Below are 23689 nucleotides of genomic sequence, written 5' to 3'. Positions count from 1 at the left end.
TCAAGCTCGGGCACTAGTGGTAAGTTTGCGGAACCGTTGCCGTCGAGTGCTACTTTGGCCAAACAGACATCGGTATTCGGTAGCCCGAGAAATGACGTGAAAATGCTCCAGCCTGCTTCTGAAACGTTTTTACATCTACCGACCATTCCAAATAGCATTGCATACACCACTCAAATTTGTTTTTTCACCCAAAAACCACAAGGCCTGCTAAAGAACGTTATTTATCCGATTCTGGACGATTCACATCAACCTCCGTGAACGTAACACCAATCCAGCATAATACAAGGGAAAACGACGTCTAAAGTATGCATCTGTTATTCCGATTCTGACAACCATGTAAGCTCAAAACTCACAGAATTTGAAACGCTCACAACAAAGTTCTGCAACAATCATTCAAGCAATCAAAACTTGCCAGACAATGATTAACTTAGGAAAAGAATCACCAAGCAGCTTAAATAATGCTTTTTGTCAGTAGGACACCTCACAGTGGTAAGAAAATATAACCTATTTAAACTTCAACCATGAGGACCGACCTTCTAGCGATAACACTAGTTGATTTAATGTCCTTCATTAGCACACCACCATTAAACCATACTGGGGCATTTCATACAGCGAACCAAAACAGGCTAATAACCAGCTTGCTTTCGAACCATGTTTGATTAAGCATGGAATGATTGCTTGAGGGAAGGTACAAGGCAAATATTCGTACTACCCCCATTATCTGTAGAACCAAAAATGAATTTTACCATGTATACTATAAGATAGACCAAGGGCAACTGAATCAATGAACCGGTGGCAGGCAATCTTATGTTCAGAACCTGGTAGTGAGCAACTAAACAAGCATGCAAAGCCTCGTTGATCAGAAAATCAACTCAAATTAACTTAGTCACGACCACAGCACAATCAGCAATGATGTTAGGTGCTGATGAGTCAACAAATCCACATGACACGTGAACATACTACAGCAAATATAGGCAAATCTGTAACTGAAGAAACACATACTCCCTCCGTTCCATCAAACTAAGGTTGTTTTGGCTTTCTTAGATTCATAGACTTTGCTATGCACATAGATATACCCTATGTCTAGACGCATAATAATATCTATGAAAAACCCAAACGACCTATAATTTGGGACAGAAGGAGTACACAATTCTAGCCATTTCAGTATTAACAGACCAGCAAGATATTTAGCACAATTACATGGTATACCAACACTTAATCCAAAATCAAATGATACGACCAATTGATAAGCATACAAGACACTCATAAAACGTTAATGACAGTCAAAAGAATTAGGCCAAGACGCATATGTAAATCAGGCCATTATAATCCTCATCAGCTGCCAGTTGCCATCCCAGCGCAATAATCAAGCGACCGCAAAACATAGCTAATCCGATCATGCAAAAATACTGTAAGCGACCCATGAATGGTAGCAAAATGACCAAGTAATATAATCATCAAGCAAGATAGAAAATGGAACCAAAATTAAACTCGCATCACATCAGCTCAGTAACAGGCGTTCCAAGAAGATAGATACTGCTACTCCATTTAAGTTTCAACCTCAGACAGATCTAAATGATATTCAATTCAGGTAACCAACAGCTCAATTCATGATAGGTAGGCGGGTAAAGCTAAGCAAAGCGATGCAAGCGAAGCGATTACGCCTTCTGGTTGTAGACGTAGGTGAGGCCGCACTTGCCGCAGTAGTGGCGGTCGAAGTGGTTGGCCATGAAGGTGCCCGCGCCGCAGTCGGCGTTGGGGCATTCCTTGCGGAGGCGGGTGACCTTGCCGGTGGCGTCGTCCACCTTGTAAAACTGCAGCACGGCGAGCTTCACCTTCTTGTGCTTGTGCTTGATCTTCTTGGGCTTGGTGTACGTCTTCTTCTTGCGCTTCTTGGCCCCACCGCGGAGGCGGAGCACCAGGTGGAGCGTGGACTCCTTCTGGATGTTGTAGTCGGCGAGCGTGCGGCCGTCCTCGAGCTGCTTGCCGGCGAAGATGAGCCGCTGCTGGTCCGGCGGGATGCCCTCCTTGTCCTGGATCTTGGCCTTCACGTTGTCGATGGTGTCCGAGGACTCCACCTCCAACGTGATGGTCTTCCCCGTCAGGGTCTTCACGAAGATCTGCATCTTGGCGAGGGTGGGGGTCGCCTCCGCGCAGCGGCGGCGGCGACGGCTGGGTAGGGTTTGGCGCGGCGGGGTGGGGATGGAGGCTAGGGTTTCTGGGGCTGCGGCGGCGTTCGCCTATATAGAGGAGGCGGAGGGTGTGAACTGTTGGATCTAGGGGTTTGGGGATCGGACGGTTGGATCTTGCAGATGTTGGGGTGGGCTGGGCTGGTTTGCTTCTTCTTCTGCGGCCCCTGGGTAACGAATGGGCTGCTTGGATGGAAGGCGCCTGGGCGGTTTCCGTCTTCGCTGCTCTAATGCAGGAGCAGGACTCGGCTCGGTTAGAAAATGAATTAGACGTGAGACGTGACCACAAACAACTAGCACTGGTCATTTCTCATATGTTCAAGTTCAGTTTTCTCCGGATATTTTTTAAAAAAAATATGCAACCGGCGATTAGCCTGCTTTGCAATTGCCAGTATATGTTACCCAAGCTATTTGCAGCTGTATTACTTCCGTTCAACATGGAAAGAGACTTCATGTTCAGTATTACATGATGATAATCCTCATTTTGATTTTGTCTGAAGCTTCCCAGTTCAAAACATGAAGTGCTGGGCCATTTTTGGCAGGCGTTGAAGCATGAAACGGCAGGTTCACAGAAGCAACAATCGAGAGAGAAAAGGTGGTTCCAACTTCCAACCAGTTTAACTTTGCAGGTTAACTCAATTAACTTAACATGGCGCAGAATGCGATGACCATTCTATGTACATTCACTCAGACTCCCAGGTCACACAAATCTGTTCACGATTACGAGATGAAGGCCCTCACACACTCAGAGAAGTCGCAAACGTCTCCTGTCCTGGGGCATGTGATCTTGCCATCGTTTTTCTTCGCCATCTCTTGAAGAGCCTGTGACAGATTTCAAAATGAAGTAAGCTAAGATTGCTTCAACCGACACACCAGAAGTAACAGCACAGCTGACAGCATACCTTCTCACTGTACACATAGCCATTTGGCAGAACCCGTGGCGGGTTCTCTGTGTCCATGAGCTCCTTGGTGATGTAGCAGACGAGCTTTGAGTGGTGCTGCTTGGAGAAGGGCAGGGGCTCGGCTAGTTTCCTGAAGCCCTCCAGGGACAAGGGGTCTTCTTTGGGGCAGCTACCCTCTGAGCATAATCTTTAGATGGTCAAGGACAACAAAATACAAGATACCATAACCACCATAATGCTAGCAATCTATATTTTAGCAGTGAAAGACTGAAGAGAAAAGTAACATAATCATGTGAGGGATACGGGGTCTTGAGAGCTGTCAGGCCTGCTTGCAAGTATATGTTCAACAATGGCTCTAGTGTCATGCCGTACAACTTGCAAAAATCTTGCTTGAACATGTCAACAAGAAAGTCCCAGCGGTCTTTCTCAAACAATATCTGCAAGTAAAAAACAGCATCAGGTAGCAAAATCTTTGTACTGCAGCTGCAGTACTCCACCTGGAGTTGATTCCAGATAAATGATGAACCAATCGTGACACAGTACAAGTAACAATCAGACTCCAGGGATGTACAATTCACAGTCCATGCTCAAGCCAGGAAACAAGATTTGGTGTGGTTAATATGTTATATTCAAGAGAAGACTGTATTTGAAACCCAGTTCAAGTCAACTGTCAGCTATAAATCAAGCATGCCATAAGGAACCAGGACATCAGCTGTTGACTCATTTGACACAGTGGCATATCATAACTGAGAACGGAGAAAATGTTGCTAACCTTGTAAGGAGCACAATTCGTATTGCTTCTAAAAACCAATGTTGCTGTAACACGCTGCAATTCTTTCATGTGAATAGACCCCCAGGGAGCAAGGTATTTTCGAGCATATGCTATAGCCTGTATGCAATTCTTAGCCTTGACAAATTCCACAAACTCTTGAAGCCTCAGTAAAAACTCGAGCTTACTCTGCAGGCAACATAACATGAGTCAATAATTTAATAGAACAAAAGAAAGCATCGAGATAAATACATAAAAAAGATATATTCCACTAATTAACTAGTAAGATTAGGTTTCTTTGGAAAACAATAACAGGAAAAAAACAGTAGTCTTAAAGCCATCTGTCATTTGAAATGTTGAAATCAATTTATCCATCATGAAGTAATGAAACAATTACAGAAATGTGAAATTCAACAAGTAAATGAATTAATATGTCTAATGAAATGTCAGAAAATATTACTGGAGTAAGATTAATGGTATCACCGCAAACAGCCATTTTTCAGTGTTCTATTGTACGCACAGATTCATTATCTAATGTCACCACTATGCTGATTAATGCAAGTCAAAATAAAGTGTCAAAAGGTCAAGCAAACCTTTGATTTCTTTAATCGAGACTTGTTTTCTGCACACCAAGCTAAAGCAGGAGCAACCTCATTGTTCTGAAGAGAATCAATTACTCTTTTTGCATCCAGGAAGACATCAATATCAACGAGGTCCTGCATATCAACAGTTGCCAGGTTAGGTGGACAGCACGATATAAATGCAAAGTGCAACCGTAAGATAAAACAAAACAATTTATGCTATTCCATGTCACAGGCGCTAAAGTAAATCAACTATTAAACGAATAAAAGCAGGAGGAAACCAGACACCACAATATGACAGAACAGTATAAACAAATATGATATAATTTCTTTGAAATACAATATCAGAGGCCATAGAAGTCACTGGTGGGATCAGTAGCCAACGTAATCTCCTTTGCTAGGAGGTATGCCATGACATGCATAATACGTAGCATAAAAGAACATCTGGAACTGAATCATAAAGCCAATCAAAACATGGCTGAGGCAAGGACCTTTAGCAAGAATCAGCCCCAACACAAATATACAATGGCTGATGGGCATCATAGTAGATGAGGCTTTGGGAAGGAGGCAAGTAGGAAATTCAAATCATTATATTTAAGCTTTCGGAAATGTGATAAAGGCTTTTAACAGATATTTCTTCTTTAAAAGATTGCTCAAACAACAACAACACCTGGTTCTCCATCCTTACCCCTTGGGAAGTAAGACAAGCCACAGGTATTGGGCATCCGTTATTTTGATAGCCAAGGCCAAATTATGGGAACAAGTAACCTATCCAGCGCCGGTTGCCACAGCACCTTTGCAAAATAGTAGGTGCATTTGATATCCCCGTGTCGCTGTCCTGTTTCCTGAATTACAGCCTGGTATTATTGTCGTGTTCCCTTTCTGTCCCGACCTTACGCTTGGACTGTCGTCACATGTACTTTTCATGAATATGTGCTAGCGGGCGGAACTACTGGTGATCAGGCCATGCATGCACGCTTGCATATTTTGTATGCTTTTGTGCATGCCTATGACACACAACTTCGAGAGTGGAAAAGTGTCACCTCCACGGCTCACAAAGGGGGCACATTAGCGCAATGTTTGCAATGCACATTGTCAGACGCATAACAAGCTATGCATAAGCTACCATATTGAGACAAACAATGCATAAAAGCTTCCGAAGTTTAATCTCCTTTCATGCTTAATGTTCCAAAAAACAAGAGCCTCAATGGCATAGATTGCATACGAGGCAATAGGCCACCGTGACTAACAAGGCACTGGCATCCTCTACTAGTTGCTAAACTAGAAAACTATACATCAAAAACTCTCATGTCCTCTTGATCCTAGATTTCCCCATCAACATTCTAACATTCACAAAAACACACATCAACAAAGTAAAAAATTCTTCCTGCGAACTGCAGCCATTCTTATACCTGAATACCAGAAGTCTCAGCGAGCTTGGTGGCGGAGTCATAGTAGGACATCCGAAGCATGTAATCGACCAGGATCCGCTTCAGCCGCATGTCCTCCCACTCGGCGTCCTCGCCGGTGCTGGCGGACGCCAGCCGGTCCAGACGCGCCCGGCACCTCTGCACCTGCACCTCCTCCGCGCGCGCACCCTCCTCCATCTGGAAGGCATAAAAATCCCAACACGTCGCCCAGGAATCATCACAAATACACGATTTTCTTCAGTGCAATCCAGACACAGGAACCGGTGAATCAAAACCCTAAGATCTTCTCCAGGCCATGTAGGATTCGATTCGGCGAGGTACAGACTACAGAGAGGATGCGGGGGTGGGATTGGGGGGCAGTACCTTGCGCTTGAGGCCGTGGAGGCGGGAGACGAGGGAGGTGAGGTGGTCAACGGCGGCGGCGCTGCTCTCGGCGGGGGCGGCTGAGGCGGAGGAGAGGGCGGCGGCGATCTCCTTCTCGGCGAGGCGGTTGTTGGAGCGGACGGTGGACCGGAGGGCCTCCAGGGGCACGCGCACCAGCTGGTGCTCCAGCCGCACAGACTCCGCCGCGCGCGTCTGCCGCCCCGCCGCCGCCGACGGCGTCGGCGGCGTGGGTGGCGCCGGCGATGGCGTGTCGATGGCCATCTCCATCGCCTCGTTCCTCTTTTCTGGGTCCTAGAGAGGAAGAGGGGGGACAGAGGGGAGAGAGTTGTGGATGGATGGGGAAGAGAAGGTGAAGAGGAAGTGTTTTTTCGATGCACTGATGCTTGCTGTGTAGGGTTCGCCCGTCTTGATCCTGGCTAGAGAATAGAGATTGTGATTTCGGTCTTGATAATTCCAACTTTGTATTTAGCAGTATTTTTTAGCAAGTACTTCATATTTTTACAATACAAGAAACTTTTTTAACTTGTAGCGAATTATTATAGTAAAAAAATAACGGTCAAAATACAGCGCCAAAATTAAATGATTTGAAAGATATACGAAGCTGGCGATTTTAGAATTGCTGAAATTACTCTGTTCCAAATCGAGCCTATGTTCACAGTTAGAATCGGGACAGGTTATAGATTCGTAATTCCATAACTTCGTTTGTGTTTCAAAGTGATAAGAAACCTTTTTGAACACATTTTGTGTTGTTTGAAGGGCATCCTATGTGACGAGGCCCAAAACGAGGGGTGTTTCGATACTAGGTGCTAAACTTTAACAGTGTCACGTCGGATGTTCGGATGCTAATTAGAAAGGCTAAACATGAGCTAATTATAAAACTAACCCTAGGCTAATTCGCGAGACGAATCTATTAAGCCTAATTAATCCACCATTAGCATATAGTTATTGTAGCACCATATTGTCAGACTAATTAGGCTTAATACATTCGTCTCGCAAATTAGACTCCATCTGAGCAATAAGTTTTGTAATTAACCTATATTTAATATTTCTAATTAGTATCAAACATCCGATGTGATGGTTAGCTGGAATCAAACAGACCCTTACAAAACCAACCCAATAAAAAATATCTCAATCCAAACCCAGCCAACACAACTGCAGTCATGCTAGTGAGTAGGTTGCCCGGTTTAGCTTTGGTCATACCTTGCTTTAGGAAGATTAAAGTACACGTGACAATGTTACGTCAATCTCGCTTTCGTGCTGTCCTCTCTTATCCTCACATACAGTTTGCTGGAAGCAAGCATTAAAAGCATAACAGGCACTCTTCCTACAGGCTACAGGGGGGGGCAGCATTTCACGAATCTCAGAGACTCAGGGATCAGCAAAATAAATTGCAAAGTAACCAAATGATTTCCCTCATAAACAATCGTTAGGCCAACATCAGCTGATTCTTGAGTTATGAAGGCAGGAATAGAGGGGAAATTGCCACTTGATCACATCCATCCGCTCACACATGACATTTGGAGAATCAAAGAGTGCAGTGGATGAAAGGCACAAACCCACTGCGAAAGGGTATACCACCATGTTATTCTTCTCCCAGGTATCAACAGAAATGAAACCTAGTCTATGGTGTACAAGCCACACCAGTTTTGGGCGAACTGGTGCAGGAGCAACAAAGAAGAGAGCTGCAGTTTTGAAACATTATTTGGGAGTAGGGGAAAATACAGCAGCAACGAAGGAAGAGAATTTGACAGCGTAGACTATATTCTGCAGCAAGGGAGACAATTCACAGTTTCCCGAGGAAAAAAAAGGGCAAAGGTAGATGTTCCAAGACCACATCCATACAAAATTATTCCAAAATCTCAGGAAGCATTCTGAGCTCAGCTTGCAGTTGAAATCGTCTCTGGAATCAGATGTGGATTGCCTTCGTGTAAGTCTGAAGGCAAGCTTCCTTCAGGGCCTCACTCACCGTAGGATGAGCATGACATGTACGGGCGATGTCCTCACTTGACGCTCCATACTGAAGTGCAAGCACAGCCTCATGGATGATCTCACCGGCATTGGGGGCCATGATGTGCACGCCGAGGACTCTGTCAGTTTCCTTCTCAGCCACCACCTTCACCAACCCTTCAGCATCGTCAATCGCCTTTGCACGGCTGTTTGCCATGAGAGGGAACTTCCCTACCTGGTAGGCAATTCCTGATGCCTTCACTTGTTCCTCCGTCTTGCCAACAGAGGCCACCTCAGGGTGTGTATACACCACACCTGGTACAGTATCATAATCTACATGACCCTCCTTTCCAGCGATAAACTCAACGCATGCTACCCCATCTTCTTCCGCTTTGTGTGCAAGCATGGGTCCAGGAATTGCATCACCAATCGCATATACCCCATTAACATTTGTCATAAAGCGCTTGTCAACAAGGATTCTTCCACCCTTGTCCATCTCGACACCGATGGTGTCCAACCCAAGACCAGCAGTGTATGGAGTTCTGCCAGCAGATACCAGGACAATATCAGCATCAAGCACACTCTGCTCTCCACCAGCTGCAGGCTCCACAGTTAACTTAACACCGCTCCCAGAAGTATCAACCCCAACTACCTTTGTCTTGAGCATGAACTTCATTTTTTGCTTCTCCAACATACGCTGGAACTGCTTCCGAATCTCTCCATCCATTGATGGGACAATCTCAGGAGCAAATTCTACAACAGTAACCTCAGACCCTAGCCTGTTCCAAACAGAACCCATTTCTAAACCTATGTATCCAGCTCCAATAACCACCAACTTCTTTGGTATTTCTTGAAGGGCAAGAGCACCAGTAGATGATACAATCTTTTTCTCATCTATAGTAACTCCAGGGAGCGATTTCACATCTGAGCCAGTAGCAATGATTATGTTCTTTCCTTTGACAGTAGTGCTCCCACCATCAATCAAATCCACAGATACCTCAGAAGGGGAAACAAACTTCCCAAATCCTTTCACGTAGTCAACTTTGTTCTTCTTGAACAGCCCTTCAATACCTTTTGTAAGACCAGCAACAGCCTTGTCTTTCTGCGACATCATGGCAGGCAGATCTATTTCCAGATTAGAAAACTTTACACCATGGTGCGCAAAAGAACTCTTTGCCTCATGGTACATGTGTGACGAATGAAGAAGAGCCTGCAATTTTCAATTGCATGAACTAGCATTGTTAATTAAGCAACAGAAATTTGACTATTCTAGCTGCAATGAAGCACTTAGGGGAAATATTACTCAATGCAATGAAGGTTACTGAGTTCCACAATTATGGAAATAAAATAAACAGGCATCTGCTGATGTTTAGATCACAAAGAAGCCCAGATACTTGAGCTTCAATTGCTACAGCCAGCCAAAATGTGCGCTTATAGTTTCACATGACAGTGCAAACAAATCAGCCAAGTCATAAATCGGTAATTCAGCAGAATTTGCAGCATCATGTTTTCAAGCAACCACCTCTAAGAATATTTACAGACTTACCTACATGGTTTCATCAGGTTTACAATTTCAGATGTGTGAACGCACGGAAACACGAGAAAAAACACCAGAATGTAAATCAGTAAAGTGATTCGGAATGATGAGCACCCAAATCAAACTTCAAAAGGTAGCTTGAGCGAAAATCTACTCCCATCACAGAAAAAGCGAGAAGAATAACAAAGAATCAGATGAGAAACTAAAACCACAAAGCTATCAAGGACTCAAGGCGCTTGAGTTCGGCATCTAGCTTCGCCTCTGGGAAATTGTAAATTGCAGTTAGCATTTTGTTTTCCCACCCAATATGTAGAGAGGGGTTATGAATGTGTGGCATTTCATTGGATAAATGTAATAGCACTGGAAACCAACTATTTAAGCTGATTATTCCACTGAGGTTCATTTGGACACACAAAATAAAATAAAAGAAGAGAAAACTTCAAGATTTGTACTAGATCAGGTCAGTTGAAGCAACCCTAATTGCCCCACTCTGGGGTAAAGAAACAAATAGCTATTGACAAACCCTCCAACAACATGCTCAAAGGTAACCATCCACAAATAAATTAGAGCTAGATCATTGGACAGTGAAGATATACTTAAAAAGCACAGTAACAGCACAAGTGTAGAATAAACTACGAAATAAGTGAACTCAAATTACTTGTAAGATACTCGCAGTAGGAAAAAAAAAACCATTCCTCTGTAATGATCAAGTAATTTCAGCAATATATAGTTGCAAACACCTGGAGTTGTCACACAATAATTCCATTCCAGATGTCAAAAGGCTCCACAATTTTCCCCTTTGTTGGATATGTTACTCAAATTCTGATCCGCAGAAAAGAACTCGAACCTGCTTCTAATGCATTTACTCTCCATGAACAATTGAATATTTCAATCACATGGCGTGGTTCCTATTACAGATTGAGATCCAAATGATGCATCATGTCACAACCAAATTGAAGGGAGAAGTCAAAAAATTACATCCTGACCATCGCATTTTCCGCAATCAATTGTGCAATCCATCGGCAAACAGCACATCCTAGTCAAGCAACATAGCAACGATGACAAAGCAAACCATCCGAACATAAACGTCTGTCAATTAAAACTAATCACTACGGACCAAGCATAGCATTCAAAAGAAACACAAAATTAACTCCCCGCAAAGCCGGCTAAATTAAAGTAACAACCCACAAATGCAAACCCTAGCGCCCAAATCAACGCACGAGCAAGCATGGATCGATCTAGAAGCTTCGAGCATCGCAAGTCGCAACAGCAACGCGCCCACCAACCAACCAGATCGCTCACGGAGAGGGGGACGGGATGAGGAGTGCGGTAGTACCTTGGAGGGGATGCAGCCGACGTTGAGGCAGGTGCCACCCAGGGTGCCCCTCTTCTCGATGCAGGTGGTCTTGAGCCCCATCTGCGCCGCCTTGATTGCCGCCACGTACCCGCCAGGCCCGCCGCCGATCACCACCACGTCGCTCTCCTCCCCCGACGCCGCGTACGCCCTGAGCGCCGACGCCCAGGCCGCCGCCTGCGGCCGCCGCAGCAAGGCATCTGCCGCCCGCCTCCTCGCCAGGCTCGCCATCGCCATCTCGCGGGGTCCTCGCTTCGATTTTTTTTCCTCACTATTATTCGGGTGTCTCGTTTGGCTTCTGACCTTTTGCGCAAGAAAGAAGGGGGCAGAGTTGTAAATACGAGTTAAACAGGAGATTAGAGAATGGAAGGGCTGCCCCGCTGCCCCTAGTTCTAGAACGGAAAACGCTAGTGCACGACCGACGGCGTGTAAGCCCACGCGCGTTTCCTAACCGCGCGTAAAATTGATCGCGTGCGCCACGGTGCCTTCAAAAGGTCATAATTAGTTGGCCACGTAAGAGAGGGAGTAGGCCATGGGTATGGATAGGACGTATTTTTAATTTTTTTTGTTGTTTCACATCTTAAAAAATGTGACAACTTTCTTATGGATTGTCCGTTTTCAATTCCAATGACGCCACTATCTTCCTCACATTAACATCTTCAAAACTAGATCCATGATGCATATATTTCAAAATAATTTTTATGCAGTAGCAGATCCATGATGCATATATTTCGAAATAGTTTTCATGCAGTAGCAACTTATGTGAAATGTATATTAAGCGTGTAGCGACTTATGTGTAAATCTACCAACAAATATATATATATATATATATGTATATATATATATATATTGCTTCTGGAACATTTATTATATGATATTATTATATGTACGAAGTGTTGCCGAATTGTATTACATAAGTTTCTGAATTGTCTCTACATAAGGTTTTATGGTGTCCACCCATTCGTTGATACATTTATCTCTACATAAATTTGTTACTCACAAGAAGACATGTTTCTACATAGTCTACATCACCTCTACATGAAGCTATTACGCTGTATCTATGAAAGTTATCTCTTGATCTGTACATAAATTTTCATACCTAAGTTGTTATGTAATTGTACATAAGTTGCTACGTACAATCAATATAAGTTGCCTGTTACATAAAATGCTTCAAAACATGTCGAATGTAGATCTTATTTTGTAGATTTCGATGTAAGAAACACAATGCTGCAAATGGATTTAAAAACGGTCATTTCATGTGAGAGTTACGAGTGGTCAAAGAATATAAATCAAAATGTCCTGGATGATATCACCCATGATGTAGTTAGGAAGTGACATGTGTTTCTTTCAGACCATCTTCCCATGGAGAAGCACCTGGTTGGTTGCTGGATAGTTAAAATACATGGCAGAAGTTCATAGAAAGTCACGCGATTGTTTGTCCCCGCTTGAGAAAACTGGCAGCCACATTGATACCAATCAAACCCAACGACTTCAACTCAGCAATTTGAGTCAGCAGGTCATCAATTTCAGGAGTATCCCCGGGCTCGCTCACCCAATTATCCGCATGCTTTAGAGCGTGACCAGTGACCACTAGCAAGACAGGATCATGATTTCCAACATAAAAATATCTTTTCTTCCGGTCGTCATGAGAGTCAGGCAAGTCATACTCAAGATAAGCACTTGAGTTTCTCAGCTGAAACCCAGCCCCTCCAAAAACTTCCGTCCTAGTTGCATTGGGCTGCAGCTTATAGGGAAACAACTTTCTAAAAAAGATCAGGACTAAGAGGGACACCTAGATACACCTCGCACAAGTGTACAAAGATAGCCATACGAAGCACACCATTGGGATTCAACTGAACTAACTGAAGATTGTAGTACCCGAGAATACGTTTGAAGAAGTCGGAGGTGGACACTGTTAGTCCTCTCTCGACGAAATGTGCAAGCATGACCGTTTCCTTCAGGTGCTCCTCAAACTGCCATGCGTTGCCAAAAGCAGGCTTCCACTCGAGTTCAAGCTTTGGTTGAAGAAGCTTAGCATCGACCAAAGCCTGGACTGCTGGTTCCTTCATCATAGAGTGCTGCTAGGTGATCCTAGGTGGTGGCGGCGCAGTCTGGTTTGTCGGGCCACACTTCGGCGCCGGCAGCGCGAGCTCTTTGCCTTTCTTGGATTTAGATATCACCTTATTGGTGGCCGCAGCTTCTTCTTGGGTTTTCTCCGGTTTCTTCCCCATCTTCTTGACGTGCATCAGTCAGTCTTGGGAAAGGTGGAGGAAGGAAGGATCGGTAGTAGATCTCACTCAAGGGCGAAGACAAGACAACAATGGCAGCGGCGGTGCAGGGAAGAGCAGCGGCTCTAGATGCGCAGGAAAGGAGCGCAAAAAAAATACAACAACTAAAATGACGTACCGATAATTACCACTGCCCCCCTATTATATCTCCATCACCTCCGGATTCCAAGCGTCAATCAAGCAACCGTCAGATATAAATCAGATTTATCACCATAATTTCCAACGAATACTCTGACCAAAAGTTTGACCACTTAGGCCCTGTTTGGCACGGCTCCACTCCTAAACTCCAGCAACTCCATCAAAAAATTCAGCCAAACACCCCAACTCCAAAACTCCATGGAGTTGCCAACTCCATGGAGCTGTAGTGCAAATGGAGGTGGAGTTTTGGAGCACCTCTTTTGCTGCTCCAGAAACCTCTCTTTCGAACCTTCTCGTGGAGTTGGTGGGTAATTACCCACCAATGCCACTGGTTACACAAAAAAACGTTTCATTCTATTCTCCCTTCTATTCTCCCGAGCCCCACTCGCCGCCAGAGCCCTGCCCGTCGCCGCCGCCCGTCGCCGCCCGCCGCCGCCCGCCACCGCCCGCCGCTGCGCCCGTCGCCCGTCGCCGCCCGCCGCCGCGCCCGTCGTCGCCCGTCGCCACCCACCCCGCCGCCTGTCGTCGCCCGTCGCCACCCGCCGCCCCGTCACTACCCACCCCGTCGACCGTGGAGGGTCTCCCGTGTGCGGCACAATGCAGTGGAAAAAGGGGAAGAAGAAGATGGGATAGAGAGGATGACAAGTGGGGCCTTAATTGGGGGGCAACAATGGCAATCCACATTGAAATCGATCTTTTTTGGAGCTGAGAGCACCCATCTAGCCAAACACCTCATTTTTGTTCTGGAGTTTTGGAGCGGAGCTGGCTCCATGTGGAGTTCTGGAGTGGAGCAGCTCCACCCGGAGTTGGAGCCATGCCAAACAGGGCCTTAATTGACTACAAAGAATCGCGTAAGTGCTCGGGGACTGCAGATACCGTACCCGCTAGATAGAGTTTTCTTTTTTTCTGAAAACTACTAAAGTTAGAGCAACGTCACAGGATTGACCCTCAGCTTGATTCTTCGATTCAACCTAAGGCTCGGGGGCTACTCCATATGGAGTGTGATTGCCATCACACTACCATATAAAATGTCTCAAGGAGAAGGTTACTCGAACATTGGAGGATGTTGAAGAGTACCTTCCAGTCGCGCGACAGCACCAGTACTCGAAGGATCAGCCGCATCTACAACCCAAAAAGCACCAAAGAGAACTCAGGCGACGTCTTCAAGTACCCGGAGCTTTCCTCTCGACTACAAAGTACTCGGGGGCTTGTCGGGCATACATCCCAGGCCCACGAGTAGGCCTTTTATGGCCCACTCAGGGACGTACTCGGATAAGATCAGGATATGGAAGGCTACACCACATGGGTAACGTGACCTCCACAGACCCCTGAAGACTAGTCGGAATAAACAAGGAAACTACTCTACCGACTAGGAGTAGAATTCTGTAACCATGTTCGACTAGGACTCCACCCTGTAATCCTGCTCTCTCGACTATATAAGGGCGGGCAGGGACCCCCTCGAAATAGAAGCTAAGTTCAATACAATCAACACACATGGCGTAGGGTATTACACGATCTAGTGGTCCGAACCTGTATAAATCGTGTTTCCTTGCGTCACCATCGACTCCTTGATTCTCGACGACACCCACCGAACAAAAGACCACCTAGGGTACCCCTAAGCGGGTTGCCGGTCTAAAACACCGACAAGTAGGCCGCCCTCCGTGGACCTTTGCATTGCACGTTTGACGAGCGCAAGTGAGTCGAGAGATGGCCCCTGCAGCTGGTAGTCCTCCGTCGCACGGTGAGCAATCTGGCGAGACAGAGAGATGGCAATGGTGTAGATTGATGTTGAGCAGTCGACGTCTACTTTGGTGATACGGTGATTTGATTACGTTAGGGTTTTATAAACATAGGGTGACACTCCTTTCCTCCTTGGCATGCACACAAAGAGCTCGATTGCAGCTGCATTCGAGGCGAGAGTCCGGCTCGGTACCGGCAAGTCCCAGCGGTCCGCGCCCACGTACGGATCGACAAAAAATCTGGAGAAGATCGGACGGATTGACAAATTAAATTGGTAGAAAACAAGAAGGATTGCTTCCTCCCTTTAATATTAGGTAGAGATTAATTCAAAGATAATATCTCCAACCCAAAACTCCCAAATCAACTCAGATAGCATAGTTAAAGTGGGACATATGCCCTCTTCACCATAACTTAGGTCTATCATTCAGCATCAGTCGTCAGCGACCGATAATTTCCACTGTAGAATTTGGTCGTACAAAGGCATCACCCACCGTTGGTTGGTGCAAAATTAATGTAAAATAGAAAACATACTTAGATTACACCAATTATTACATATTAAAAGTTGCTATGACACCAATATTCATTTAGTTTCCCATGTTTTTTTTCCTAATCCTTCCTTTCTTTTCCTGTGTTCTTTCCATTTTTTATCTTTCATTCTAAACGGTCGGTATAAATAAAGAACTAAAAACAGTACATACGTGTATCTTAACACATGAATACGAATAACATAAGGTGATTGGAATTTAGGATTAGTGACAAGTGCCTACATTAACGTAGCAGTAAGCGCAATCTTTTATCCGTTGAACATATCACTGAGCAAAGGAAGAAGAGAAAAAAGAAAAAAAATCTGGCTTCTCCCTTCCAGCTGACATCCGGTCCCACTCATTTAACCCCACATGTCAGGCACAGTCGAAGAAGAGACGCATTCCGCACCGACCAAGCGCGCGCACAACCGCACACACCGTCTCGATCGGCCGCATCCTCTAGAACCCCTCCTCTCCCCTCTTCCTTTCCCGCTTTTTGCCTCCCCCTCTCCTCGTCTCCTCCGCCTCGCCCCTCTCCCGGTCCCGGCTAGGGTTTCCGCCGCCGGCGACGAGGATCGGGAGGACCGATCACGCCGCCGCTTCGTGCTGGTGAGCACTCTCCCTTCCCTCATCACGCAACCTGATCCTCTACTAATACGAGCTGTTCGAGTTCGCTGGGTTTGGTGCTGGTTGCTGCGGGGTTGGGGTTTTCCGGTTCTGGTTTTTGGGTGCGCGTCTGGTTCCGCGAAGGCGCGTCTGGTTCGTGGGCCGCGGGGCTCGGGCTTTGTCGCGATTGCGTCGAATTTGTCTAGGGTTCCGTACTTTGGTACGGTGGTTTGGATTGGGGTTTTGGGTTTGGTCTTTGGCGGCCGTTTGCTGCTGAAATGGAGGTGCATTGCTGATGATCGGAGTGTTTGCACCTCGTATCGCGGTCTTAATCGACCGCGTAGGGATAGGCAAGCGATTCGGCTACGAATTTGTGAAAAAAGTGGTTTTCTTGTTGGTTGGTCGGCTTGCTGGTCCGACCAATGCTTGATTTGTGTTCTCAGAGAAGCATCAGTAGTTACGCCCTTTTTCGTGCTGCTGGGGTTGGCCTAGGTTTTGGTCACATCGTGTGGTTTTACTGGCTTGCCTGTTTGGGTTGGAAATGGAATTGAGGCATGCTGGTAGTTTTACTAGTTAATACTCTGCTTTACCTGACGGATGGATTATAAATTCCTGTACCACTTAGTCTATGGTACCAAATTTCTAATTTGATGGTCGGTTTGTTGGTCCAATGCTCGTGCTGCTTGGCCCCAAGTTTTTTCCACAAATGTAATTGGAGAACATTAGGGTATCATTGAACAATTTAAAACAGGCACATGCTGCGGATAGTTCATTGTGGGTGGTCTAATTGTCGGTTCAGTATATTGCTTTTAATACACTTGCGTGTTGCTGACTGCAGTGATAAACCGATCATATTCTGCTTGCCGGTCACGGATTACATCTTTTTTTTTCAGAGTGACTGCATTCTATGGATCTTCAGGAGCATCATGAGCTCATATTTGGAGAGGAGTTCTGCTTTCCTGCCACCACAACTTACTATCCACCTCTTTATGGCCCAACTGGTATATCACGTTCTTGATGCTGTCTTTATTACGTGATGTATGTTTCTGGTGAAGTTCAATTACTTAATGTGTTACCTACTTGTAATGAATCTTATGAGTGCAGGAATTAATGTGCCTGCCCAGTTGTATCAGCACCAGACAATCTCGAGATGTGACAATCGAGCTCCAAATTATACGGTTTGTTCCACAGAATGCAATTTTTCTTTCTTGATTCTTGGTGTTTCCTGTTTAAATTTTAATTAGGTTGTCATAATCCTTGAACAGGGCCACCAGGCTCAAGGCACATCATACATGTATTATGTTATCCCTGAATATGGGATCGCTCATTCTCCCCATGGACCTCACCTTTTGCACCCCTGTGCCATAGGTGATGGTAGTTCTGTCAGAACCCAAGAGTATCGCGCTGAAACTGTGGAGCACACATACCATCAACCAGTTCCTACACCCCACTATCCTGCCCTTCCATCTGCGGTAGACAGGACCCCAGCTACCACCGCTCAATCTCTTGCATACACCAATGGCCTGTTTGTCCCAGGTGGACTAAAGCAAACTGTAGCTGTTGCCTCAGAAAGTGGTGTTGCGTGGAATCAATCTGTACAACAAGCTACTATTTCTTCAATGGGATTTCAAGGCCATACTTTTCTACCAAAGGAACAACCGCGTTGGCCAGCTCCATGGAAGCGACAATTCTCTGGTGGGTCCATGGTGCCAGCTAGACTTCCTCGTGCTCGACGGGTATGTTGCTGTCATCACTACGAGCTCCTTAAGTTTTACTGCTCTTTTGTATCACAGTTGCATTGAAACAGCTTGATTATATAACTCTGATGCCTGTAGTTCGTTCTACTGTACAGTTTTTTTCTTCTTTTTATCTTTTACTGGTAGATTGAACACTGGAACTACTTAGAACTGATGATAAGTGTTGTTGCTGAACTGAAATTAGTAGGTTTTCCCATTTATGATGGCATATGTAGAAATACACTAAAGCCCAATGACTACTGGTTGCATATATTCTTATTCATCCTTTAGACATGTCATGTCATGATAGTGTGCTTCCACATTACTGCAGTTTTCATGTATAATATACTTCTGTCTTGTTATGACATTATGTTGCGGTGAGACAATGGGCAACCTGTTGGGTTAGTTTGTATTCTAGTTTATAATGGTGGTAGTGTTCCCAGAGCATGGTCTCCTGGGAAACAAGTTTAAGGACTCAAGGCTTAACCTTGTACGTTCTTGCCCTTTTCTTTTTTTCCCCTCCTATATGCTAATATCAAGTCAGCAGAGTTCCTGCTGTTGTTCAGAAAAAACGTTCTATCTTGTTATTATGCCGTCTTTTATGTATTCTGTTGACATATCTCTTGATTATGATTAGGCATCACAGCAGTCTACACAAGTGGCAGTTCCTTCTGTCCGGTCTTCTCTGCAGACTAATCTGTCATACAACAATGAAGTTTCAAATGTTGGATCTGACCATTGTAAGATGTTGTCAGCTGAGAGATCCCAACCATATGCAAGAACCATCAGCTATGCTAATCGAAGGTTGAGTTCCGTGAGTCAGCAGAACATAAGTAAAGCAAAAATGCCAATAGGTTCATTGTCCTCAGAAATAATTGGAAAATCCTATACATCAAGGCTCCTTATTGGCAACCCAGAGGGTAGAATAATCATTAGGACTGATCAGTATAACAGAGATGATTTCCAAGTGGTGTATACAAATGCAAAATTCTTTGTTATAAAGTCCTACAATGAGGCTGATATTCACAAATCTATCAAGTACGGTGTGTGGTCGACATCCTCTGTTGGAAACCTGAAGCTGGATACTGCATTCAGAGATGCTCAAGTGATAGCTGCAAGTAGTTCTACCTTGTGCCCAGTTTTGCTGTTCTTTTCGGTGAGTTGATATTAATTTAAGGTGTTTGACCTCTTTCATTTGGTTCCATGTTATTGAACTTGAATTACTGAGTCCAATATTATGGTCTAACAGGTCAACGGAAGTTCACATTTCTGTGGAGTTGCTGAGATGGTTGGCCCTGTTGACTACCAAAACGACATGGACTTTTGGTGCAGGAAGAATAAATGGATTGGCAGCTTTCCTGTAAAATGGCACATCATAAAAAACGTACATAACTCCACCTTCCGAAGTATCTTGCTGCAGAACAATGAAGATAAACCTGTGACCAGTAGCAGAGATACACAAGAGGCAAGCTCTCTTTGATGCTTCACAAAGTTTTCTTCAGTCTGAACTCATTTGCTAGGATTGTCATTCCACTGTTTATGCTTGGTTAAAAGAAAATTGTCTATGCTCAGTTCTCTGTTTTTTTTTAGTATATGGTATAGAACCTGCATATTGTTTTCACAAAATGGAGCGCGTAAATCAATAGTACTAGCAAGTTTTGTTTCTTTGGACGAAGTTGGCATAACAAAAGGTTTTGTCTATTTAGCATTTTTGCTGTTGCAACTTTGAATATGGTATACCGTGATCCACTTGTTTATCGTGATCTCATCCTGGACACTGCCACTGTGTTCCATTTGCAGATACACTACACTCCTGGAACAACTATGCTCGAACTCTTCAAATATACCAGAGCAGAGGGATGTGTGCTTGATGACTTCATGGTGCATGAGGAGGAGGAAGCAAGGAGTGGACAACTCGAGAGGTTTAAGCTGCGCCAGGGTGCTCCACATTTTATACCTGCTTGGCATGGCCCTTGTACCAAAAGACCTATGCTACCCAAATCAGACAGCGTGCTGAAGGACAGAATTGTCAGTGAGACAAACAATCTGACAGACAAGCTACAGAATCTCAACTTGGATGGGCACCAGAGTTCATGTCAAGAATTTGGGAACCGGACTAGCGAAGCTTCCACCACAAACACACAGAAAGGAAGCCATTGCTATGGAGACCAGGTTCTTGATAATCCTGTGAAGGTTATTGCTTCAGACGTGAAATTTGCTTTGGATGGAGAACGACGCCGCTGGAAGAAGGTTGAGACCACCCCAACTGAAAAGCCGCAACCAGAAACTGTTGCCAGGGTCTCGTCAAAAGCACCACCTAGGAAGCATCGAAAAGAAGGTAAAAATACATTGGTGCACAGTGCATCAGGAGCTCCTGAGATGACTTGTGAAGAACAGAAGATCGTTGGGAAGCCCTGTTCACCTGCATACGGTTCAACGCCAAGTCAAGCCTGCTCAAAACCCGTGCCTGGTGTTGTTGCCATTGGGTCAATGCTTATCCCAATTACGACGTCCATTTAGTAGACCGAAAAGCATTTCTGTTAATCCACTCATAGTAAGGTCCCGGTAGTAAATAGCACAGTTCTCTTTTCTGACTTTGTGGGTTTGTGATAACCACGGAGTAAGCGGCCTTCAGTCTAATCTGGCAAACTAGGAATCACTTTATCTTAGGATCTGGAAGGTTAAGGTTTCCTTTTGACCCTTTTAAGCATGGTTGTTCCTTTTGAATCTTCAGTTACCATGTTTGAACTGGTTACCCTAGTCTCTGAAGAGGAAAGATGCAAGATGTGGTGGCGATGTACTGATGTGCTTAAACTTCTGTTGAAGTGGATAGCAGAATAAAGTCGGATGATCTTGCTATGTCGTGTATTTTGTTTGCTGGGATGGTATGCTGTTAATCATGTGTCTCATTGCTTTCTTATCTTATTTTTTCCTTGAGAAAAAGGGGGCAACTGCCTTTTAGAATTTGGAAATGGCTGGTATCTAAATTCTGAATTGAAATTCTATTGAAGCCGTTAGTAAGACTATGATTTCGGGTTTCCCTTTGATCCCGAAACACCTTTCGTACAGATATAATGTTGTAAGCCACATGTTAGGTTTTGTGGATTGGTTGGAAATCAATGGCATCGTCAGTTCAGACGATGATTCAATACTTGCAGTTGCAGGCATCGGTTTTCAGCAACAGTGGCGCTAAACCGGATGACTGCAAATTTATTCAGAGCAGCAGACCGGAACGCCGTTCCTCCCTAGCCAGCAGCCGTGGCAGCAGGAGCAGGTCGACGCTCGACGGCGGCGTTGATTTCCCGGAGGCCGACGCCTCGTGCAGCCAGGTGATCTGCCATGAGCCTGCTAAGAAGAAAGATGTGGCAGGTCAGGCCCAAATGTGATGCCAGCGTCCGTCCGTGTGCGTGGCAGCTTAGCGCCTTAGCCCAGTCCACCATCGAGGACACGTAGAGTGGGCCTCATTGCTCCCGCATATCTATGGGCCAAATTGAGGATCACGAGAGACGCGCTAAACCTTTTTATATTTGTTTTATCTATGAATGATAAAGCGGATGAACGGACACGAATTCCGAGTCGCTTGATCTTGAATCCTTACCCCGCGCATCTGTGTTGTACAGTATATCTCAGAGTCGTCCAGCTCTTGTTTTGTCATACACCTGATGATGCTCGAGCAACCAACATGTCCTGATGCCACCATCACCATGCATGGAGCCAGGAGCCCAGGACCGGAGCCGACGACAGCGAGACGGTGATTTGCAAAATGGAGGGTTTGGTTTGGTGGCGCGTTCGGGAATCGGTCTTCTCTCTGGTAGCTCCTAGGTTCCAGCAACACAATAGACAAAGACAATACCGCCTGCAATACGATAATGCCAGCAACGCAACCCGATTGTTTTGTGCTTGTGTGGCGCCATGTGATGTGATTAGATACGAGACAACGAGTAGGTAGGCGCTGGCAATCCGGTATGGATACTTGTCTAACCTTGTACGTACCTGTACAGGGGCGGAGCCAGGATTTGAAGTAAGGGGGGGCAATGAACAAAGCAATGTAGAACCGATAGCCACGTGAGCTGATTTTAGTCACATATAATGATATAATAATAGTATGTTTTATAAGTCTTAACCAAAATAAAATTACATATCTATCAATTTAAATTTAGCTCTTCGACTAGCAGCAAGATCATATGCTGTAATAATATCATCAGTACTGATTGATGCAGCCAATTCCTTCTCAATATAAATTACCAAACAATCTCGCAGAAATCCATCTCCCATTGTACATCTGAGACGTGTCTTCGCAAGTTTCATAGCTGAAAAGCATCTTTCGGTGGTTGCAGTTGATACTGGAAGAGTTAATACTAATCTTAATAACCTGTCCACCATAGGATAAGATGAATATTTTCCTGTTTTAAATAGTCCACTTGTTAGATCAGCAAGTGTTGATAATTCCTTTAGTTCTGGACTGTTGCATACATCAATTTGAAAATGTGGCAGCTGACACTCTAATTGAGCTCTTTCTTGACTTGAGAAATCAGCAGGATAATATTTTTCTACCAGAGTGCATATATTGTCTATGTTGAATGTGTCCAGCCTAGGATCCAAAGAAGCACAAAGGGACAAAAGCTCTGTCGCTTGAGAACTGAATCGATCTTCTAACTCTGCTAGCTGTTGATCAATTGCAACATTAAACACATCTACTTTGTAATGGTGAAAGGCTGTGGTGTTGTCGTTCTTGTTTCGAGATTTTGTCACATCAACATACCTACAAATGGGAAGATATGGATTGATTGATGAACAAGTGCAATTTAACAAAAGAATAAATAATTTGGGGGGAAAAACATACTTCTTACTCAGATCCGGAATATCAATTTCGTGCTTTCCACAAAATAATTTGACCTCCTCAAGAAGAGGTTCCCAACCATTATCTCGCAACTCACCAAGCAACACTTTTGTGGTAGAAACAGAATCCACCGCATTTAAGATATCAATGCTCTTCTTTTGGAGTGTCTGGCACAATACATCAGTGATCTTCATAATCTTTTCCATTAGGAGTAGAATAAACACAAAATCAAATGTGACAATGATTCGTAAGGCACCACTGGCATCTCCCCGAGAATACTTTGAAACTGAACGATCATTAGCAATGTTGCGTAGGACTGAAACTGTGGCACCAAACATCTTCTTTAAGCTTAGAATAGACCTATAGTGGGAACTCCATCTAGTGTCCCCTGGCCTTTGTAGGGAGGAAATCTGATTTGCCCCTCGTCCTGTGTCAAGCTCTCCCAATTCAATTTCATGGGCAATTTCCTCTGCTTGTTTTGCTAGCAACTCATCGTTGCGCTTAGGAGAAGTACTAACAACATTTATGATGAAATTTGCATGCTGAAAAAAATTGTGTACCTCATGTACCTCCCTTGATGCTGCTACGAGGGCCAACTGAAGCTGATGAGCCATGCAATGAATATAATATGCATATGGGCACTCATTGAGAATTAGAGCTTTCAATCCGTTCCACTCCCCTCTCATGTTACTGGCCCCATCGTAACCTTGACCTCTTATATCTT

The 23689-nt window shown here is 44.7% G+C and overlaps 5 protein-coding genes across 5 annotated transcripts; 1 reads left to right on the top strand and 4 right to left on the bottom strand.

The window, feature by feature from the left end:
- Positions 1 to 1451: 1451 nt before the first annotated feature.
- Positions 1452 to 2228, bottom strand: LOC101764267 (ubiquitin-40S ribosomal protein S27a-2). The gene has a single exon (XM_004977046.3). The coding sequence runs from the start codon at positions 2124 to 2126 to the stop codon at positions 1659 to 1661; it is 468 nt and encodes a 155-aa protein (XP_004977103.1). The 5' UTR covers positions 2127 to 2228; the 3' UTR covers positions 1452 to 1658.
- A 544-nt stretch (positions 2229 to 2772) lies between these two features.
- On the bottom strand, positions 2773 to 6612 carry LOC101763868 (macrophage erythroblast attacher). Its single transcript, XM_004977045.3, has 7 exons — positions 6235 to 6612; positions 5854 to 6048; positions 4454 to 4576; positions 3864 to 4049; positions 3395 to 3528; positions 3092 to 3278; positions 2773 to 3011 (listed from the first exon to the last, which is right to left on the bottom strand). Exons 1-7 carry the CDS (start codon positions 6520 to 6522, stop codon positions 2910 to 2912), a joined length of 1215 nt encoding a protein of 404 aa, XP_004977102.1. The 5' UTR covers positions 6523 to 6612; the 3' UTR covers positions 2773 to 2909.
- Positions 6613 to 7771: 1159 nt separating this feature from the next.
- Positions 7772 to 11456, bottom strand: LOC101763461 (dihydrolipoyl dehydrogenase, mitochondrial). Its single transcript, XM_004977044.3, has 2 exons — positions 11076 to 11456; positions 7772 to 9412 (listed from the first exon to the last, which is right to left on the bottom strand). The coding sequence occupies exons 1-2, from the start codon at positions 11328 to 11330 to the stop codon at positions 8162 to 8164; spliced, it is 1506 nt and encodes a 501-aa protein (XP_004977101.1). The 5' UTR covers positions 11331 to 11456; the 3' UTR covers positions 7772 to 8161.
- A 4798-nt stretch (positions 11457 to 16254) lies between these two features.
- Positions 16255 to 20984, top strand: LOC101763055. Its single transcript, XM_004977043.3, has 7 exons — positions 16255 to 16392; positions 17283 to 17390; positions 17494 to 17567; positions 17655 to 18125; positions 18763 to 19281; positions 19375 to 19590; positions 19926 to 20984. The coding sequence occupies exons 2-7, from the start codon at positions 17297 to 17299 to the stop codon at positions 20643 to 20645; spliced, it is 2094 nt and encodes a 697-aa protein (XP_004977100.1). The 5' UTR covers positions 16255 to 16392; positions 17283 to 17296; the 3' UTR covers positions 20646 to 20984.
- Positions 20985 to 22134: 1150 nt separating this feature from the next.
- Positions 22135 to 23682, bottom strand: LOC111258017 (zinc finger MYM-type protein 1-like). The gene is made up of 2 exons (XM_022828721.1): positions 22969 to 23682; positions 22135 to 22887 (listed from the first exon to the last, which is right to left on the bottom strand). Exons 1-2 carry the CDS (start codon positions 23649 to 23651, stop codon positions 22260 to 22262), a joined length of 1311 nt encoding a protein of 436 aa, XP_022684456.1. The 5' UTR covers positions 23652 to 23682; the 3' UTR covers positions 22135 to 22259.
- Between the last annotated feature and the right edge of the window lie 7 nt (positions 23683 to 23689).

This window comes from Setaria italica, chromosome VII (assembly GCF_000263155.2).
Source record: "Setaria italica strain Yugu1 chromosome VII, Setaria_italica_v2.0, whole genome shotgun sequence".
NCBI lineage: Eukaryota > Viridiplantae > Streptophyta > Magnoliopsida > Poales > Poaceae > Setaria > Setaria italica.
This window is presented reverse-complemented; position numbering and strand designations above follow the sequence as displayed.

What these genes read in the sequence shown, in the direction of transcription:
- LOC101763868 (XM_004977045.3), bottom strand. Translation starts at nt 6,522, where the DNA reads ATGGAGATGGCCATCGACACGCCATCGCCGGCGCCACCCACGCCGCCG. An exon ending in CTGAGACTTCTGGTATTCAG is followed by an intron (nt 4,577 to 5,853) that starts GTATAAGAATGG and finishes GTTGATATGCAG; the next exon opens with GACCTCGTTGATATTGATGT. An exon ending in CGAATTGTGCTCCTTACAAG is followed by an intron (nt 3,529 to 3,863) that starts GTTAGCAACATT and finishes TTTTACTTGCAG; the next exon opens with ATATTGTTTGAGAAAGACCG.
- LOC101763055 (XM_004977043.3), top strand. Translation starts at nt 17,297, where the DNA reads ATGGATCTTCAGGAGCATCATGAGCTCATATTTGGAGAGGAGTTCTGC. An exon ending in ATCGAGCTCCAAATTATACG is followed by an intron (nt 17,568 to 17,654) that starts GTTTGTTCCACA and finishes ATCCTTGAACAG; the next exon opens with GGCCACCAGGCTCAAGGCAC. An exon ending in GACTTCCTCGTGCTCGACGG is followed by an intron (nt 18,126 to 18,762) that starts GTATGTTGCTGT and finishes GATTATGATTAG; the next exon opens with GCATCACAGCAGTCTACACA.
- LOC101764267 (XM_004977046.3), bottom strand. Translation starts at nt 2,126, where the DNA reads ATGCAGATCTTCGTGAAGACCCTGACGGGGAAGACCATCACGTTGGAG.
- LOC111258017 (XM_022828721.1), bottom strand. Translation starts at nt 23,651, where the DNA reads ATGAGAGGGGAGTGGAACGGATTGAAAGCTCTAATTCTCAATGAGTGC. An exon ending in ATTCCGGATCTGAGTAAGAA is followed by an intron (nt 22,888 to 22,968) that starts GTATGTTTTTCC and finishes TCCCATTTGTAG; the next exon opens with GTATGTTGATGTGACAAAAT.
- LOC101763461 (XM_004977044.3), bottom strand. Translation starts at nt 11,330, where the DNA reads ATGGCGATGGCGAGCCTGGCGAGGAGGCGGGCGGCAGATGCCTTGCTG. An exon ending in TCGGCTGCATCCCCTCCAAG is followed by an intron (nt 9,413 to 11,075) that starts GTACTACCGCAC and finishes TGAAAATTGCAG; the next exon opens with GCTCTTCTTCATTCGTCACA.